Source organism: Hemitrygon akajei, chromosome 1 (genome assembly GCF_048418815.1).
Source record: "Hemitrygon akajei chromosome 1, sHemAka1.3, whole genome shotgun sequence".
Classification (NCBI taxonomy): Eukaryota; Metazoa; Chordata; class Chondrichthyes; order Myliobatiformes; family Dasyatidae; genus Hemitrygon; species Hemitrygon akajei.
Genome location: NC_133124.1, coordinates 14,266,467 through 14,287,800, shown reverse-complemented (window position 1 = coordinate 14,287,800; position 21,334 = coordinate 14,266,467). Strand labels below are relative to the sequence as shown.

General features: G+C 40.9%; 1 protein-coding gene across 4 annotated transcripts in view; it reads right to left on the bottom strand.

Moving 5' to 3' along the window:
• Positions 1 to 393: 393 nt before the first annotated feature.
• Positions 394 to 21,334, bottom strand: part of samd12 (sterile alpha motif domain containing 12) — a 157,127-nt gene continuing 136,186 nt past the window's right edge. Inside the window, exons 5-7 of one of the 4 annotated variants that reach the window (XR_012097749.1) lie at positions 14,390 to 14,503; positions 8,395 to 8,587; positions 394 to 8,087 (exon numbers count right to left, since the gene is read on the bottom strand). Coding sequence is in view for 2 of the 4 variants with exons in the window: in XM_073037428.1 (XP_072893529.1) it covers positions 8,565 to 8,587; positions 14,390 to 14,503 (137 nt within the window). In the remaining 2 variants the exon portion in view is untranslated. Of the gene's footprint in view, positions 8,588 to 14,389; positions 14,504 to 21,334 lie in introns of all 4 variants that reach the window. The other 3 variants (XR_012097759.1, XM_073037428.1, XM_073037515.1) reach the window with 3 other exon arrangements.

Sequence of the window (21,334 nt, the reverse complement as noted above, 5' to 3'; positions counted from 1 at the left end):
ACCATCTTGTTGACCTTAAGGAAGGGGTTAATTGCCTGGCACCAGGCCTCAAACTCTCCCACTTCCTCTCTGTAGGCTGTTTTGTCTTGGCTGGTGATGAGTCGCACCACTGCGTGTCATCGCTGAACTTTACAACGTGACTACTCAGGTGTTCGGCTGTGCAGTCATGCTGATGATGAGGAGAGTTGGGAGCGATTGTGCATCCCGAGTATTTGAGATCTAATGTAAAAAATTTTGTCTATTGCAAGGAGACACAAACTCACTGTCTGGATTACTCTATTTTACTTGAAATTACTATTAAGATATCTAAAAGGAAATATTAAAATATTTTGTATTTTGGAAAAAGCACAATATTAAATTCCAGCCACTCAATATGAAAAGAACTACTGATGCTTATTATAAATACTACAACCATTACATCTTTATTATGAACATCACATTTTTATACATGCATAAATACAGTACATCTCTCTTCTCTCCTTCAGTCTACTTTCAGATATTAACTTCTGGAGCTGCACTGTTCTCTATTTCACTCTTTAGTTTGCGTACACACTGTGGCCACTTTATTAGCTACACTGGCACACCTGCTCATTAATGCAAATGTCTGGTCAGCCAATCGTACAGCAGCAACTCAATACATAAAAGCATGCAGACATGGTCAAGAGATTCAGTTGCTGTTCCGACCAAACATCAGAATGGGAAAGGAATGTGACCTAAGTGACATGATTGTTGGTGCCAAACTGGGTCGTTTGAGTATCTCAGGAACTGCTGATTTGCCGGGATTTTCACACACAACTCTCTACAGTTTACAGAGAATGGTGTTAATGAGAGAGGTCAGAGGCGAATGGCCAGTCTGGGTCAAGCTGACAGGAAGGTGACAGTAACTCAATTAACCATGTGTTACAACAGTGGTGTGCAGAAGAGCATCTCTGAATGCACAACATGTCAATCCTTGAAGTGGACGGGCTACGACAGCAGAAGACCACACCGGGTTCCACTCCTCTACCTAATAATGTGGCCATTGAGTGTATTTCAAGTGATTGGATGGAATAAATTGCAGCACATTATTTTAAACCTCTTTGTAGAAATATGATATTTACCAGAGCAATACAATTCTTAACTGGATTGAACAGTTTTCCAGTTTAATAGGAAAAAACAAGTGCTTCATAATATTAACAATTGGCATTAGCAAAACTTTATTTTTCTTTAAAAACAGTCTGTAGCATAATGGTGTAATAGTGCACAAAAAGACATTAACACAGTTTGTCTTTCTGGAAACAAAATGCATATTTTCATTCAATGTGATTTAATCTTTCAACGCTGTCGACAATATCTGTCCTAACATGCACTGTAATGAAAATCTTAAACTACTAATGGACCAGGAATTACTGCTACCAATTTTTGAGTGGTAACCGTGTTCATGTTGATGACTATTACAAAGTACTCCAGCAAAGTGTTTCTCTATGAGATTACTGCTTGGTAACTATTTCTATGCATTTGTTCTTCTCTCTCATGGCTATTTAACAATTCTGTTAGAGAGTAGTGAAAACAAGCAGTAGAAAACTTAGAAAACCAAGATAGAAAAAAATACTTTCATTCATTCAGCGTACTGAAACTTTTTAAATTAAAAATTTTTAAAAAATGATTCTACAAACAGAAACCACAATTATTGTAGAATCTTTTTCAACAAGTGCAAATGCATAAAAATATTTTCAAGCCTACTGAGTGTTCAGAGAAGTGGTCTGATAAACAGTTCAAGTCCCAAATATGTTAAACAGCACCAGAAATATAGAGTTAGCCAAACACTGAGGTCACTTGGATTTACTTAAAATAAAGGAGAAAATAAAAAAGAAATAAACCACTAGAGATGGAGATAACAGGAAATGGAAGAAGCAGAGACGATGACTAAGGACCAGATGATAAGAGTTGAAAGAAATCCAACAGAGACCATTATAGCACAGTTCAGGGCTTTTGTCCACAACTTGTGCCAACCTTTTAACCTACTCTAAAATCAATCTAACCCTTCCCTTCCGTATTAACAATCCATTCTTCGATCATTCCTGTGCTTAAGAGTTTCTGAAATGTCCCTCTCCCATCATCCAAGGCAACATGTTCCACGCACCCACCACTCTCTGTGTAGAAAACCAACCTCGGACATCCCTCCCACCCACTACTCTTTGTTCCAATCACCTTAACATTAAGCAGCCTTGCATTTGCCATTCCACCATGGGAAAATGTCTTTGCCTGTCCACTCAATCTATGCCTCTTATCATCTTGTACACTTCCATCAAGTCACCTCTTACTCTACTTCACTTCAAAGAGAATAGCCCGAGCTTGCTTGACATATTCTCATAAGACATTTCCTACAATCTTAGTAAATCTCCTCGGTACCTTCTCTGAAGCTTCCATATCCTTCCTATAATGAGGTGACCAGAACTGAACACAACGTTTTATAGAGCTGCAACATTACCTCCTGGCATTTGAACTCAAAAGTCCTACCAATGTGGCCAACACACCATACACCTTCTTAGTAACCCTTTCAACACGTGCAGCAACTTCGAGGACGTGGACCCCAACATCCCTTTGTTTCTCCACACTGCTAAGAACCCTTCAAAATCGACTCTGAATTTAATCACCAATTTTCATCTTTTCAATCAAAGTTAGCAGATTTCAACTAAGATTTTATAAACGTGGTATTATGGAATTTTATTGGGCATTCCATCTCAAAACAATGTCAATTAAATTTACGGAGTTTCTTCTTTTACTTTCATTTGCGATGGGGAGGGTAATGAACATTCAAACATCTAGCAAACATTTAATGAAGAGATGATATTCAGCACCTTGGCCATTATTGTGTAAAACAAGCTTGTTCCTGTTCCTTCAAATTCACTTTGTTGAATCTAATTCATCCCTTGAGTTAAAGAGAAGCCATTGTCAAAAGTTATGACTCATGTTAACTTACGGTAAGAGATAACACACCATCAGTACATATTATTGACAATGATCAGAACTGACTGATTTTCCTGCTTATCTTCCAGACTCAAGCCTGCAAAGACTGGCAATCTCATCTCTGAACAGACGGCTAAAAGAAGGGATGTTTCATGGCACAAATATACTCGGGGACCACTTTATTGGGTACAGCTGATCATTAATGCAAGTACTAATCAGCCAATCCTGTGGCAGCAACTCAATGCATAAAAGCATGCAGACATGGTCAAAATATTCAGTTGTTGTTCAGACCAAACACCAAAATGGGGAAGAAATGTGACCATTGGTGCCAGATGGGGTGGTTTGAGTATCTTAGAAACTGCTGATCTTTTGGGATGTTCATACTTAACATTCTCTGGAGTTTATAGAGAATGGTGCAAAAAAACAAAATCCAGTACTTGGAGGTTCTATGGGCAAAAACACCTTGTTAATGAGAGAGGTCAGAGGAGAATGGCCTGGCAGGAAAGTAACACAACTCAGATAACCATGTATTACAATGTTGGTGTGCAGAAGAGCATCGCTGAATGCACAAGACGTCAGACTTTGAAGTTGATGGGCTACAGCGGCAGAAGACCACAAAGAACCAACCTAATAAAGTGGCCACTGAGTGTACGTATTTTGATTATAATTTACTTTGAAGTTTGATTATAGATGTCATTGTTGTACAATGTGTAACTATCCCAAAAATAAAATGCCTCTGTATCTGACGAATTTCAAAGAGTTACCCTTCCCCCCTTTCAGCAATACTGCACGAAACAAAGGAGCAGGAAGGCATTTCTACGCTTTCACTGGTTATTTAGTTCGATAATTCCTTCTTTCCTCTTAATTTGTCTCTTTCAAGTATGAGCTAGCAGTTTTCATTTCAAAGTCAAGTCAGAGGAGATGGAATTTAGTAGTGCTATTTGTCCATTTGGATGCACTCTCTGAATATAAGACCATATAAAATTTAGGAGCAGAATTGGGCCATTTGGCCCATCAACTCTGCTCCACCATTTCATCATGGCTGATCCATTTTTTCTCTCAGCCACAATCACCTGCCTTCTTCCTGTATCTTTTAATAACCTGTCTAATCAATAATCTATCAACCTCTGCCTTAAATATACTTAAATACCTGGTTTCTACGGCTGCCTGTGGCGACCAATTCCACAGATTCATCACTAAAGAAATGCCTCCTCATCTTATATTATCTTAATATATCTCAATTATATTCTAAATGGACATGAGGCTGTGTGCTCTGGTCAATATAATAGGATATAATTGCTCTGCATTGCATATTTGTATAGGCAACAAATAGGATTGTAGGAACAAAATTGATTCACTTCCCTCGTGTGATGACCCGGGCAACAAAAATTCATCAGCCTCAGATTTAAATTTATCGACTGACTTACCAACAAATCGACATGTGAGGAAGAGTTCCAAATGTGTACCATGCAAAAGTTCTTGCCAGTTTCACTCAGGAAAGACCAAACTCTTAATAATATTTTCTTCATGAACAATAGATGCTGCTTAAGGTGTGTTGCTCAGTACTCCCGGTGGAGTCTAACCAATGCTTTGCATAATTGTGATGAACTTATCCCTTTATAATCTTTGATTTTGGACATAAAGGGCCAATATTCCATTTGAAATTATCCATGACACTTCAGTTACATTATCCTTGCATTATCAATTAATAATCTTTGCAAGTTAGTGCCCCATTATCACTAGGTACTATCTTACTCACCTTTTTATCATTAGAGTCTTTAACACTACAGCTCAGAAGTGGGCCCTTAGGCCCATATAATCTATGCTGAACCTTTAATCTGCATAGTACCTTTGACCTGCACCTGGACCACACTCCTCCCATCCTTGCACCAATCCAAATTCTCTTAAATATTGAAATCAACCTATATCCACCACTTGTGCTGACAGTTCACTCCACACTCTCACCACCCTGAGTGAAGAACCCTCATGTTCCCCTTAAACATTTCATCTTTCACCCTTAATTCATAATCTATAGTTATAGTCTCACCCAACCTCAGCAGAAAAAAACCTGCTTGCATTTACCCTATCAATACCCCTCATAATTTTGTATACCTCTACCAAATCTCCCCTCAATCTTCTATGCTCTGGGGAATAAAGTCCTAACCTATTCAACCATTAGGTTGAATTATCCTCCGTTCTTGGCAATTTACTTGCAAACATTTTGACACTATATGAGCAGACACCCTCAGTGCACTGTTAATTGTGTCAATTATGACCAATATGCTGATAGATAGGTATATAAAGGCCAAGCATTCGCAGGAAACATCACAATTAACAGAGCACTGACGCTGTCTCCTCGCATGGTGACAAAACGTTTGCAAGTAAGTTGCCAAGATTGGAGAACAACTCAACCCAACCATCAGCCATCTGAGCTGCACACCTTCTGGATTATTTGCTATTCAACCTTTCCCTATAACTCAGCTCCTCAAATGCCAGAAACGTCCTTGTAAATTTTCTCTGCGCTCTTTCAATCTTATTGATATCTTTCCTATAAGTAAGTGACCAGAACTGCATACAATACTCCAAATTGGGCCCCATTGACATCTTATACAATTTCAACAGAACATCCCAACTCCTGTACTCAGTACTTTTATTTATGAAGGCCAATGTGCCAAAAGCTTATTCTACAACTCTATCTACCTGTGATGCCACATTCAAGAGCTTAGTAGATTTGGACATGAGTCTTCTGATCTTTCATCCAATTCAGATAAGTGCAGTTTTTAATTATAGCCTACACATTGAAACTCATGGGTGGGTTATACTTTGTCAATTTTTCAGCCTACTTCATTCTCACCTCTTTCTCCTGTGATTTTCCCAATTTCCTAGCCAGTTCAGTGTTCATCCATTTTTTTTGTATGCAAGTTACCACATGCAGATTATATTAAATTAAAAACAAAAGAAAAACCATTGCGTAATATCCACTAAAAATACTTGAATCAAACAGGTGGCTATTTGCAAGCTGATTTCATAGGAATAATGCGTTCTTCAATTCATAGTCATAGAAAAGTACAACAAAGAAACAGGGCCTTTGGCCCATCTAGTCCGTGCTAAACCATTTAAACTCAGAAAATAAGCAAATCCAAAATGCCAGACATTTCCTTTAGACTATGAAGTAAATTATAAAATCACATCTTTCCACTCAGTGGCCACTGTATTAGGTACACCTATACACCAGCTCGTTAATGCAAATATCTAATCAGCCAATCGTCTAGCAGCAACTCAGAGCATAAAAACATGCAGACAGGGTCAAGAGGGTCAATTGTGGTTCACCCCAAACATCGGAATGGGGAAGAAATGTGACTTTGTCTGTGGAATGATTTTTGGTGCCAGATGGGTGGCTTGAGTATTTCAGAAACTTGCTGATCTCCTGGGATTTCCATTCACAACAGTCCCTACTGCTTACAGAGAATGGCGCGAACAACAAAAAGCATCCAGCGAGGAGCAGTTCTGTGGGCAAAAAAAGCATTGTTAATGAGAGAGGTCAGAGGAGATTGGCCAGAATGGTTCAAGCTGACAGGAAGGTGACAGTAACTCAAATAACCACACGTTACAACAGTGGTGTGCAGAAGAGCATCTCTGAATGCACGACATGTCAATCTTTGAAACGGATGGGCTACGGCAGCAGAAGACCACACCGAGTTCCACTCCTCTACCTAATAAAGTGGCCACTGAGTGTATATTGGATCACAACATCACATCATTAATCGGGTGATTTACAGTTTGTTTAAAAAAGGAATACATTATACAGTTCAGCTTATTGTAGTAAGACTATACTCTGAACAGTCGTTAATTACGAAAACTTGCTATTTATTTACTTAGCAATACTGTGCAGAGTAGGCCCTGCGACACTTCATGCCACATCGCCCCAGCAACCCCCCGACAACCCTAATTTAGCCCTAACCTAAACACGGGACAACTTATAATGACAAATTAACCTTGCCAGTATGTGTTTGGACTGTGAGCGAAAACCCATGCATTCCACGGGGAGAACGTACAGAGACTCCTTACAGCCCGGAGCCGGAATTGAACTCCAAACTCAGGAACACCCTAAGCTGTAATAGCGTTTCGCTAGCCACTACGCCACCATGGTGCCCCAATTATTTATGATTTGCCCGCTGTACATTCTGTGGATGGCACATTATAGCAGACCAACACTTTTCTCATTGTGTAGAATTGACAAAGTGTCAGACCAAGTTAAATAAATTAAAACTTGCTGTATTTGCTGTGCAATTTTCCTTTAAATAAATGTCAGTTTCAATCCAATTCTGTTTATACTCCCGGATGTTATGTCTAATTGAGATGGAGGACTTCTCTTAAGTGCATAATGACGAGGGGAAACACTGGTGATAAATGACTAATTTGTTTTAACAGAATGAACGTTAGGAAAGATTTTACATCCTACAATTTAAGTTGGATTTGGTCAGAAACCCTGACTGTGGTGGATGATTCTATTGTATTTCTTCATTGTACTGTGAATGCCTGTAAGAAAATGAATCTCAGGGTAGGGCAGTATGTGGTGATAATAAATTTACTTTGAACTTGAACTTTGATCTCTGAACTCAGATATTATTTTCAATTTAACGCTCTGACTATTAAGTGCAAAGGGAATAACGACTGTACTTACCCCTTATTCCTACTGGCTGGTATCTCTTTGCAAGCAATCATTATTTAATTATATTATTCCTAAAATTATTATATTATTTCTAAAATTCTAAAATTTACATGGAGCACTGCCACAGAAAAATAACATCTATCATCAAGGACCCCCACCATCCAGGCCATGCTCTCTTCTCACTACCACCATCAGGCAGGAGATACAGAAGCTGTAGGTCCCACACTATCTGGTTCAGGAGGAGTTATTACTCTTCAACAGGCTCCTGAACCGGCGTGGATAATTTCACTCACCTCAACTCTGAATTGGTTCTACGACCTACAGACTCACTTTCAAGGACTCTTAGAACTCATGTTCTCAGTATGATTTACTAGTTGCACGTTTTGTCTTCTTTTGCACATTGGTCAGTCTTTGTTATGTATCGCTTTTCATAAATTCTACAGTACTTTTATTTTTCTGTAAATGCCTGCAAGAAAATGAATCTCAAGGTAGTATATTACAACATACTACCATAATAAATAATAATTTTTACTTTGACCATAACTTTGATAAAACAAGTATCAACTTCTGACATCAAAAGGAAGAACTTATGGGTGCAAAGCATTATCTGAACCTCACGCAAACTGAACCTTTATTACGCAACAAGACCGGGATAATCAAAGCTTTTTAGTTAAGTGTCTAACTACTTCTTAAAAATAGTGACCATTAAATAATTGAAATTCTTAGAGAGTCTTTGAGTTTGGAAGAGTTGAATAATATACATGGTGACGTACATCTGGATCACAAATTCCTTCAGTTTGTAAAAGTTTCAGGAGAAATTGCTCAGTACAGTGATTTTCCAGTAGTTCACAGATACCACCCTGCAGCGCAGCAGAGAACGGAGAGCCAGAGGTTTTCTGTCTTTATATCATGACTGAGAAACAAGAGCTTCAAAATCCTGGAGTTACGGCGAACTTCCCAGAGAGGCTGCAGGAGGAAAAGGGAAATGATGTCACATCCAAGCACAGAATATGGCAGAACGCATTTGAACTCATGCTCTCAGTATTACTTACTTATTTGCACAATTTGTCTTCTTTTGCACATTGTCAGTTTTTTTGCTTTTTTCATAAATTCCGTTGTATTTATTTTTCTGTGAATGTCTGCAGGAAACCGACTCTCAACGGAGTATACGGAGTCACAGACGACCATGGCACCGAAACAGTGTCTTTGGCTCATCTGGTTAGCACTGGACCATTAATCTGCATTGTCCCATCTACCTGCACCTTGCCCTGTTCACTCTTCATATCCATGCACCTATCCAGATTTTTATTAAATATTGAAATCGACCCTGCATCTACACTTCATTGCTCATATAAACACAAGAGACTTTGCTAATGCTGGAAATCCAGATGGGATCTATTCTCTGAAGGTAACTAGAGCAGAGAATTGAGCGAGTCATGCCGCAAGACTGTCGAATATTTCAGTCAAACCGATCTGCAAACAGCCAAACTCAACAACACTCCCAAAGAGCAACACACACAAAATGCTGGAGGAACTCAGCAGGCCAGGCTGAGACCTTTCTTCAGGACTAGAATAAAAAGGGGAAGAAGCCAGAATAAGGTGGTGGAGGGAGGGGAAGGATTACAGACTGGCAGGGGCAGTCTCCAGCCCCTTGGTACGAACACTGAATTCTCCAACTTCCGGTAATTCCCTCCCTCTCACTTCACCCATCCCACTTTCACTCTGCCTCCTCTTCCAGCTGCCAATCACCTCTCTCATGATTCTGCCTTCTTCTACTATCCATAGTGCTTTTCCCTTACATTCCTCCTTCACCTTTCCTGCCTATCCCCTCCCCCACCCCTTGAGCTTTCCCCTTACTGGTTTTTCACCTGGCACCCTCCCCCTCCCCCCCACCTTCTGTCCCTGCCCCCTCCCTCTTCAGTCCTGACGAAGGGTCTCGGCCCGAAATGTTGACTGTTCGTTTCCACGGATGCTGCCCGACCTGCTGAGTTCCTCCAGCGTGTTGTGCGTGTTGCTTTGACCCCAGCATCTGCAGAGTATTTTGTGTTTACAGACTGGCAGGTGATTGGTGAAACCAGGTGAGTTGGTGAAAAAGTCACAATTTTTTTCTGACCGTCTACAAGGAAGCCCTTGAATAAGGTAGACCCAATTTCAGAATCAGATTTAGGTTTATTATCACAGACACATAAGATCATAAGACAAAGGAATAGAATTAGGCCATTTGGCCCATATGTAGTGAAATTTGTTGTTTGGCAGCAGTGATACAGTGCAATACATAAAAATTACTATAAATTACAATATACAGTATATAAGAGAACAATTTGTGCAAAAAATGAGCAAAATAGTGAGGTAATGTTCATGGATTCTGGTAAGATGGTGGTGGGTTTGAATGCAGCGGCCTCTTGGTGGCTAACCAAAGGTGTATTTTTCTTTTTAAAGTGTGTTTTAAATCGTAAGTCTATACCGTACTCCAAGATCAACGGGCACAGCAGGTCTACCAGAGCAGCAATCTGTTCATTGTCTGGAGCCACCGGCCGGGGTCTCGATGGAGCCAGCAGATGGGTCGGAGAAGGAGAAGCTGGCGCATTGGGCAGGAGAGGGAGAAGCCAGTGGGTGGCTGGGAGGAGGATAAGCCGGCAGTCAGCTCGGAGAAAGTGAAGCCTGTGGGCAGCTCAGAGGAGGAAGAAGCTGGCAGCCGGCAGGATGATGGTTTGGAGGAGCACCACAGCGGAGGTGGTGCACTAAAGGAGCGTGTAGTCTGGCCTTGAGTGACTGTCTTAGACCTGTTTTTGGATGATAACATTATGTCCTTTGAACAGTTATCTAACAAATACAATTTATCTAAAACCCATTTTTTTAGATACTTACAAATTAGAAATTTTCTATATAATGAATTAAAGTCTTTTTCGAAAGAATGTCCATTGGACATTACAGAGAGAATTCTAACTCTTAATCCTTATCAAAAGGGTTTAGTAGCTATCATTTACAATATGATTATGAAGGTACAGCCAGATATATCAGAAAAAATTAAGAAGGAATGGCAGGAAGAATTGCATTGCCCTATATCTACTGAGCAATGGGAAAATTTTTTATTATTGGTAAACTCATCCTCTATTTGTGCTAAACATGCTCTAATACAATTCAAGGTTGTACACAGAGCCCACATGTCTAAAAATAAACTTGCTCGATTTTATTCTTATGTTAATCCAACCTGTGATAGATGTCATTCTGATATTGCTACATTGACCCATATGTTTTGGTCTTGTCCTTGTTTACAAAGCTATTGGAAGGATATTTTTAATATCATTTCAAGAGTTTTAAATATTAATCTTCAACCGCATCCTTTTACTGCAATCTTTGGTCTACCTATGATAGATAATATGTGTCTATCTGCTTCATCTCAGCGAATGATTGCATTTGTTATACTAATGGCTAGAAGATCTATTTTATTGAACTGGAAAGAAATTAATCCTCCAGCTGTATTTCAGTGGCTCTCTCAAACCATTTCCTGTTTGAGTTTAGAAAAAATTAGAAGTGTGGTCTTTAACTCCTCAGTTAAATTTGAGGAAACTTGGAGACCATTTATTCAACATTTTCATGCGAATTAAATGGTCTGATCCTGAAACTTATTGTTACCATCCTGAATTGTATAAATGGAGGTTCGGAGTCATTGGCACTACTGTATGTATTTAACATTATACAATTGCCCATGTTAGTTTTTTTTATATATATTGTTTTTTTCTTCTTCTTTTTGGGGTTTTTTTTTTTTGCTTTTCGTTTTAAATCCTTCATATTAATATTATAAGTTTGGGAGACTTTTTACATTGATAATATATAATTGATTATTAATGAATCTATTGTGTACTCTCAAATGTTTTTGTACTTATATTTTACTTATGTTTTTTTCTTAAAATCAATAAAAAGATTTGAAAAGAAAAGAGTGACTGTCTTGGATGCTTCTCTTGCGGTTACAAGACCCCGTTGGACATTGATAACGTGAGATGCCGCAGGCCTGTTTCCCTTGTTTGGTGGTGAGACAGGCAGCAGCTGGCCTCGGTCGTAGCGAGGACCAGGCCTCAAGCGGACTTGCCTGCAGCTGCAGTCCAGGTGAGACAACGCTGGAGGCAGTGCTTGGTGCTCCGTTGGAAGCTGGCCCTTCCTATCAGCGCTGCTCTCCAGTGTTCGACTGGCAGAAGGGCTGGATGGATTGCCAGCAGCTGTACCATCAATTTGCCAGTCGCTCATGGACTTGGACTATACAACTGAATATCGAAGTGTGTGTTTTTTTTTCTTTCTCGCTGTTTTGAATGTATGTTATGTACCTGGGCCCTATGGAATGTTGTCTCATTCGACTGTATCTATGTATGGTCTGAATGACAATTAAACTTGGTTTGATTTGATTCATGGACTGTTCAGAAATCTGATGGCAGAGGGGAAGAAGCAGTTCCTAAAATGTTGAGGGTGCATCTTCAGGCTCCTGTGCCTCCTTCTTGATGGTAGTAATGGGAAGAGGACATGTCTGGTGTTGAGGGTCTGCCATGATCGCTTCATGAGGCATCGCTGTTTGAAGCTGTCCTTGATGCTGGGAAGGCTCAGGCCTGCGATGGAACTGGCTGAGTTTAAACCCTCCGCAAACTTTTTCTGATCTTGTGCGTTGGCCCCCCATACCAGACGGTGGTGCAACCAATCACAATGCTCTCTCCGGTACATCCGTAGAAACTTGCGGGAGTCTTTGATGACGTACCACATCTCCGCAAACTCCTAATGAACTACAGCTGCCAGTGTGCCTACTCCATAATTCCATCAATATCTTGGGCCCAGGATAGATCTTCAGAGATCCTGAAACCCAGGAACTTGAAGCTGGGTGTCAACATCTCAATTATTTTGAGCATGTTATGGTTGACATGGAGATGTCTCGATATCCATCATCGGAGGTCAGGAACACATGGACTCCAGAAGCACACGTGGCAAGCTGGAAGATGGGAGGACAAGACCGGTAGTCACAGAACTGGAACTCAAGCTGATTTGGGAAGAGTTGATTGGGATAGACAAGCATTTCCCATCTGTGGCTGCAGGAACTGTGGGATTACAACTGGAACTGACACCAAATTCAGCAGTCACCAAAAGATGACCATGTGGGTTTAATGTGGGAAAGTACTGAAAGAGTCATTCCACTCACGGGCAAAAGCAGAATTAGGAAATAATGAACAAGGATTCTCAGCAGCACAGGTGGGGGGGGGGGGGGCGGAAGATCCTGAGCAAAACTCTCTGAGTAAACAAAGGAAATTGGTATAAATATGAAAATAGAGAATTCTTTTTGAAAAGGGGAGGAGTGAATTGGTAGTTGGCATATTATTGTGACATGCACTGAGATACAGTGAAAAGCTTGTCTTGCTCACTGATCACTCAGATTAGATCATTCTCATTGATGGTTTAATGATGGGGATCTCACTGAAACCTACTGAATAAGAGTGGAGGTGGAGAGGCTGTTTCCTATTGCACCAGAGGGCACAGCTTCAGATTAGAACTGAGATGAGGAATGAATTCTTTAGCCAGAGGGTGGTGAATCTATGGAATTCATTTTTACAGACGGCTGTGGAGGCCAAGTCACTGGGTAAATTTAAAGCAGAGGTTGATAAGACTGTTGATTAATCGGAGCATCACAGGTTATGTATGGGGAGAAGGCGGGAGAATGGAGTAGAGAGGGATAATAATTCAGCCATGATTGAATGGCAGAGCATAAATACTGGGCAAATTGGATATTTCAGCTCCAATGTCATGATCTTATAACACTGCATATTGAAATAAAACAAAGTCAACCAATAACAATGCAGAATAAGGTGTAACAGCTGCAGATAAAGTGTAGTTCAGATAAACAATAAGGTGGACGATCATAATGAGATTGTGACTAACTTAAACTTCAAGAAGTCTGAGTTGAGGGAATGGTTTGGGAGGGGCTAGGATAACATTTTTGAAAATAACCCTCAAACACTAATCTCATGGCCCTTATTGTAACCTCTGGACTTAGTTGAGGTCAGGTTGATCTGCAGGTGACCCCTGAAGCCCAAGTCCATTTCCGCTGTCTTCTCTGAGGATCGTCTCCTCGTTACTTTGGAGAGGCTTGTGAGTTCCTGAGATCCTGAGAGCGATCCTGTCTGGAGTTTTGTCATCTGGTGCTTAGTTCCTGGTTGTGTCACCCACGGTGGTAAGGTCAAGGGGGGGGGGGGGGGAAGAGAGCGACCCAATCAAGACCTCAACAGTGGAACTGGTGGAAGATGATGACACATCACAACCACAGTGAAGGTGGAGGAAAGCTGCAGCAGTGAAGAATCCCGAGTCATCTCATCTTGCACTCCATGCCACTGGACCCTGATCCTCTAAAATTTGTTGTCTTCAACATAAGGCAGTCCACATCCAACCTCGATGCAGAACATCAGGTTGAACCTGTGTAAAAGTAACTGACAGGAATGCCTTGACCACTTCTGTGAAGTGGAGAGTGAGGTTGGTGATACAATTAATACCAGTTACAGTAATATATTCATTCTACGGAGTTTCTTGTTTTGTGGATGCCTGTGAAGAGTAAGAATTTCAGATTGTATACTGTATATATTCTCTGATATTAAAATGAACCTTTGAAATCTTACATCTGTTACTATTCGTTGCAGACTGAACATCAGCAAAGTTATATTATTACGAATGTTTCCGATTGATTTCCCTATTACCATCAACTATTGGCAGAATTTCAGTGGATTATCAGATTTCTCCCACCTCTGCGAGTTGCTCCTCTATCTTCAAGTTCCCCAGGCTCGCCACTCAGAGTTTCTCTCTTCTGAATGCTAACCGATGGCCGCCTTGTTCTTGAAGTTTGTTGCACAATACCTGCTGGACGACCACAAAGAAATACGCTCAGTCACTGCGAACTTCACTTTTATAAATAGCTAAAACCGGTAGCATTTTTGGATGTTTTGCAATCAAATATCATGTGAGTGGACATCAGCTGCAAGGTGGACGCAGTACATCCAGTAAAGGTTCCACAGTTGGCAACCCAGATATGAGAGCGAGTCTGGACAAGTCTAAGGGCAGAGAGGATATTGCAAAGGGGTCTAGTCTAAGCATGGCATTTTATCTTGGGTTTTATCTCATGAGTTTACTTTCCAGAATCAGAATTAGGTTTATTATCACTGATCTACAGTCTATCAGTCTCCTGATAAAGGGTTTCGGCCCAAAACGTCGTCACTACCTCCTCCCATAGATGCTGTCTGGCCTGCTGAGTTCTGCCAGCATTTTGTGTTTTTATTTATTTCCAGCATCTGCAGATTCACTTGTGTTGCCTATCATGAAACTTGTTGTTTTATGGCAGCAGTACAGTGCAATATAAAGTTCAAAGTAAATTTTCTGTTAAAGAACATATATGTCACCATATACAATCCTGAGATTCATCTTGCTGCAGGCATACTCAATAAATTCAATAACCATAATAGAATCACCGTACCTACAAGGCAGACAACCAGGGTGCCAAAGACAACAAATTGTGCAATTACGAGAAGTGCTCATTGTCCATTCAGAAATCTGAAGACAGGGGAAGAAACTGTTCCTAAAATGTTGAGTGTGTGCCTTCAGACTCCTGTACTTGCTCTCTGATGGTTGTAATGAGAAGAGGGCATGTCCTGGGTGGTGGGGTCTTTAATGAGGGCTCTCCTTTTGAAAATGTCCTGAATGGTGGGTAAGCTAGTGCCCATGATGAAGCTGGCTGACTTTACAACCCTTGTCATCCTTTTCCAACCCTGTGCATTGGCCTCTCCATACCAGATGGCAATGAAGCCAGTTACATCTGTAGAAACTTGCCATACCAAATCTCCTCAAACTCCTCATTAACAAGAGCTCTTGGCATGCCTTCTTTGTAATTGCATCAATATGTTGGGGGCATTCATGATGAATTCTTTAACGATGAAGTTTATAGTGATGAATTTGTGATTCTGAGATCAGTATTATGAATTCGGAAAACAAATCTGTACATTTACGTTTCTGTTATTACTTCTACACCTCCGATAAGCTCCCTAATTATTTTCGGGTTAAAAATGTTAAAAGTTTTATCCTTGAAAATTAGGGCAGACCTTTCAAAGCACATGGTCAAGTCAGGATCAAAGCATTGAAACAACGTTCCCAAAGTCTGCACATCAATAGGGATACTCTGCAATAAATCTTTAACTTTACAGAAAGGATAGCACCTGCAAAAAGAAATCAATCTTTAACAGAGTTCAATACTAACAGAGACACGAGATTCTGCAGAATGCTGGAAATCTTGAACAACGCACACAATAGACAATAGACAGTAGGTGCAGGAGTAGGCCATTTGGCCCTTCCAGCCAGCACCGCCATTCACTGTGATCATGGCTGATCTTACACAATCAGTACCCCGTTCCTGCCCTCTCCCCATATGCCTTGACCCCCCTATCTATAAGAGCTCTATCTAACTCTCTCTTGAATGCATCCAGAGACTTGGCCTCCATTGCCTTCTGGGGCAGAGCATTCCACATATCCACCACTCTCTGGGTGAAAAAGTTTTTCTGCATCTCTGTTCTAAATGGCCTACCCCTTATTCTTAAACTGTAGCCTCTAGTTCTGAACTCACCCATCAGCGGGAACATGCTTCCTGCCTCCTGCGTGTCCAATCCCTTAATAATCTTATATGTCTCAATCAGATCCCCTCTCATCCTAAATTCCAGTGTATACAAGCCCAGTCGCTCCAATCTTTCAACATATGACAGTCCCGCCATTCCGGGAATTAACCTTGTGAACCTACGCTGCACTCCCTCAATAGCAAGAATGTCCTTCCTCAAATTTGGAGACCAAAACTGCACACAATTCTCCAGGTGGGGTCTCACCAGGGCCCTGTACAGCTGCAGAAGGACCTCTTTACTCCTATACTCAATTCCTCTTGTTATAAAGGCCAGCATGCCATTAGCTTTCACACAAGATAGTGGAGGAATTCAAATGGGAAATGAACAGTCGACGTTTTGGGCCAAGACCCATCATAGTCATAAAGCACTACAGTACTACAGGAACAACCCCTTCCGACAGTCTAGTTTGTCCTGAACTATTAATCTGCCTAGTCCTATTGACCTCCACCCAGACCATAGCCCATCAATGTGCCTATCCAAATTTCTCTTAAACGTTGAAATCTAACCTGCATCCAACACTTGCGCTGGCAGCTCATTCCACACTTTGACCACCCTCTGAGTGAAGAAGTTCCTTCCAGGTTCCCCCCTAAACATTTCACCTTTCACCCTTAACCCATAACCTCTAGTTCTCATCTCACCCAAACTCAGTCGAAAAAGCCTGCTTACATTTCCCCTATCTATACCCCCTCACAATTCTATCAAATCTCCTCTCATTCTTCTATGCTCTAGGGAATAAAGTCCCAACCTATTCAACCTTCCCATATAATTCAGATGGAGTTCTGAAGAAGGGTCTCTGCCCGATATGTCGACTGTTCATTTCCCTCCATGGATGCCCCCTGAGCTGCGGAGTCCTCCAGCATTGTGTGAGTTGTTGAAATACTAGCAGGTCTTGGAAGACAACCAAGTCCAGCCCCTGTCCTTCATATAGAGTCACAGAGCACAGAAACAGGCCCTTCAGTCCATCTAGTCTATGCAAACCATTTAAACTGCCTGCTCCCATCGGCCTGCACCTTCCACACCCAAACCATCCATGTACCGTACCTAGCCAAACTTCTCTGAGACCTTGAAATCCAGCTTGCATTGACCACTTGTGCTGGCAGCCCATTCCACATTCTCACAACCCTCTGAGTGAAGAAGTTTCCCTTCATGCTCCTCTTGAATTTTTCACCTTTCACCCTTAACCCATGACCTCTAGTTGTAGTCCCATCTGACCTCAGAGGATAAAGCCTGCTTGCATTTACCCTGTCTCTACCCCTCATAATTTTGTATATGTGGTGGAACCATTTTTACCAACAGGAGAAAGGGCAAATGTGGATTACTGTTAGAGCCAGTTGCTTTGGGCAAATGGGCCTCAACAGCCATGGTGACATCCCATCAAGGAGAAAGTAAACTCTGATCTCAAGCCTCCGCTGCATTTCATCTGCACTCACTCATGGGGAAGGCTTTGGGAGTGAACCCCAGGAAAAATCCAGAGCTGGAGTCCCTAAGGCAGTCCTACATTGAGTTCAATGCAGACTGGCAACTCCTGCGATGACGCTGGTGCCAAACTGTATTGGTCTATACTGTTCTTTTGGGTTCATCAGCTTCGAGGAGAGGGGGAGTTTGCTACATGGGCAACAGTTTGCTCTCCATATTATACTGTCCTGGCTTGTGTATCAATGACGTACACAGCTAGGACACAACATCCATGGTTGAACTTGACCAACAGAGGCCTCTCTAGCTCCACATCTTAGATAAATTTGTGCATATCCAAATCCTCACTGACTAAATAATTATTCAATTCACGAAGCAACATTGACCGATGTTTCAATGCTTTTAGTTGGGTGTTACTCCAAACTCTAGAGAGCGGATTGTGACAAAGATTTTAAACCTCACATAGTGGTCGACATCCCGGCCGGAAATATTGACTCTCACTCCCCTCCACAGATGCTGCCGAACTTGCTGAGTTCTTCCACATTTTGTGCTCTTTGCTCTGGATTTCCAGCATTAGCAGAAACACTTGTGTTCTAAATCTCACTAAGAAGGCTGTCTGCTGTAACTACAACCACAAGACCATAAGAGTTGGGAGCAGAATTAGGCCATTTGGGGTAAGAGTACTGAGGTATGAGTTATGTTAGAGTCTTGAAGTGAGATACAGTGGCCAGGAAGGCGGTACTGCAAAGCTCTGTGGAGAGCAAAGGACACGACAAGGCACAGAAGACGACATAAGACCATAAAATATAGGAGTAGAATTAGGTAATTTGGCCCATCGAGTCTGTTCTGCCATTTCAACATGGCTGATCCATTTTCACTCTCAGCCCCAATCTCCTGCCTTCTCCCTGTATCCCTTCATGCCCTGACCAATCAAGAATCTGTCAACCTCTGCCTTAAAAATACCCAGTGACTTGGCCTCCACAGCTGCCCGTAGCAACTAATTCCACAGATTCACCACCCTTTGGCCAAAGAAATTCCTCCTTATCTCCATTCTAAAAGGACACCCCTCTATTCTGAGACTGTGTCCTCTGGTCTTAGACTCTCCCACCACAGGAAGCATCCTCTCTATTGATGCCTTTCAACAGTTTATGAATTTCTTCTGAATTCCAGTAAGTAGCAGCCTAGAGCCATCAAATGCTCCTCATACGACAAACCTTTCAACCCTCAGATTTTACACATTTTCTTGGTAATTATAATGTATAATTATAAATTAATACATTGGCTATATTTCATTAGGAGTTTGAGGACAATTGGTTTGTCACCTAAAACACTCGAAAACTTATACAGATGTATAGTGGAGAGCCTCTGACTGGCTACGTCGCTGTCTGGTATGGAGGGGGGGCGTTCTACTGCACAGGATCAAAAGAAGTTACAGAAAGTTGTAAAATTAATCTGCTCCATCTGGAGTAGTGCCTCAGAAAGCTGAAGTTCATCATTAAGGACTCCATAACCCAGGACACACCCTCTTCTCATTGTTACCATCAGGAAGGAGGTACAGAAGCCTGAAGACACACACTCAACAATTCAGGAACAACTTCTTCCCCTCTGCCATCCAATTTCTGAATGGATATTGAACCCTCATTCTTATTACTTTAATTTTTACTTTACCTATTTAATATACATATATACTCACTGTAATTGATTTACTTATTTATATTTCTTCTATATTATCATGTATTGCATTGTACTGCTGCTGCTAAGTTAACAAATTTTATGACACATGCTGATGATATTAAACCTGATTCTGATGTCAGAAATAAGAAAGCATAAAACAACAGCTCTCAAAAACTGATTTAAAAACAAAGGATTCTTTTTTGATTTTGCAAAGACAAAGAAAACTGCAGTGGCAAACAAACGGATGCAAGGATTTCGAAAGCTCTTCAGTTGAATTTCTAAACTCTGAAGTCTACTGTTGAGGAATGAATCTAAACAAGACATTATCAAGAGAAAAGATCAATCGATCGATCAGAGCAAACACTCCGGCTCAAGTGAACGTTGTCCAAGAATGCGAGGAATTTACAATGCCAGACAAGTGCAAAAAATACTTAGCTGGAATTTGAAAACTGAAGTATTTCTACTTTAGTAAACTGTGATTCAGGAAGGTAATCTAATGCTTTTTCAAGTAGTATATAAATACACATGAATATATTGTTAGAATTTTATCAAACACCTCGCTGGAGGTCCAGATATCAAGTTAGTAAAAAAATTCAGAGTAATTTGATTATCAAAGTACATATATTTCAAAGATACTACTTTGAGATTAAGTTTCTTGCATGTATTTACAAGAATGTGAATAAATACAATAGAACTTATGAAAAACTATAAATAACAGATTGACAAACAACTAATGTGAAAGAAAAGACAAACGGTAAAAAGAATTAATAAAAAAGACTGGGACCATGAGTCCTTGAAAGCGAGTCCACTGGTGACATACGGCGATGTTTCGCGGGCAGCTCACAAAACTACACCATATCGCTACACAAACTGTTTTCAAACAATACCTTACTTTTATATGACATTCATAAGCTTTCTTATCACAATGTAATCAAATTGCAGAAATGGCATTTATTGTCGTAATGGGAAACTTGCTGTTTTCATGGAGTCATAGAAAAGTACAGCACAGAAACAGGCCCTTCAGCCCACCTAGCCCATACTGAACCATTGCAATGCCTACTCCCATTGACCTGCAACAGGACCATAGCCCTCTATACCCCTACTATCCATGTACCTATTCAAACTTCTCTTAAACATTGAAATTGAGCTTGTATGTACCGCTTGCACTGGCAGCTCATTCCACACTCAGGACCCTCTGAGTGACGAAGTTTGCCCTCGTGTTCCCCTTAAAGTTTTCACCTTTCACCCTTAACCCATGACCCCTAGTTGTAGACCCACCCAACCTCAGTGGGAAAAGCCTGCCTGCATTTACCCTATCTATACCCCTCATAATTTTATATACCTCTATCAAATCTCCCATCAATCTTCTATGTTCCAAGGAATAAAGTCTTAACCTATACAATCTTTTTCTTATAGCTCAGGTCCTCTAGTCCCAGCAACATCCTTGTAAATTTTTCTCTGTTCTTTTTCAACCTTAGTTACGTCTTTCCTGTAGGCAGGTGACCAAAAATTGCACCCAATACTCCAAACTAGGCTTCACCAATGTCTCGTACAACTTCAGCATAACATCCCATTTCTTGTACTCAATACTTTGATTTATGAAGGCCAATGTGCACTAAGCTTTCTTTACAGTCCCATCCACCTGTAAGACCACAGGATATAACTAGGCCACTCAGCCTATTAAGTTTGCTCTGCTATTGCACTATGATTGATTCAGGAAGAAGATGCCACCAGTGAGGCTCACTACCACAGGTGGCAGTCTACAAAACGGTTTCTTTCACTTCTACGTTTTCTTTTTCTTTATGATGTGTTTCTGGTACTGTTAGAGCCTGTGTTCTACAGTTTGTTGGTGTGTTTACAGGCTCATTCAGCAGTCTGCGCTCCGCGGTCTCCGGGATGGTTCCAGGAAGGTTCCAGGAAGTGAAAAGCCTTGAGGTCAAGAAAC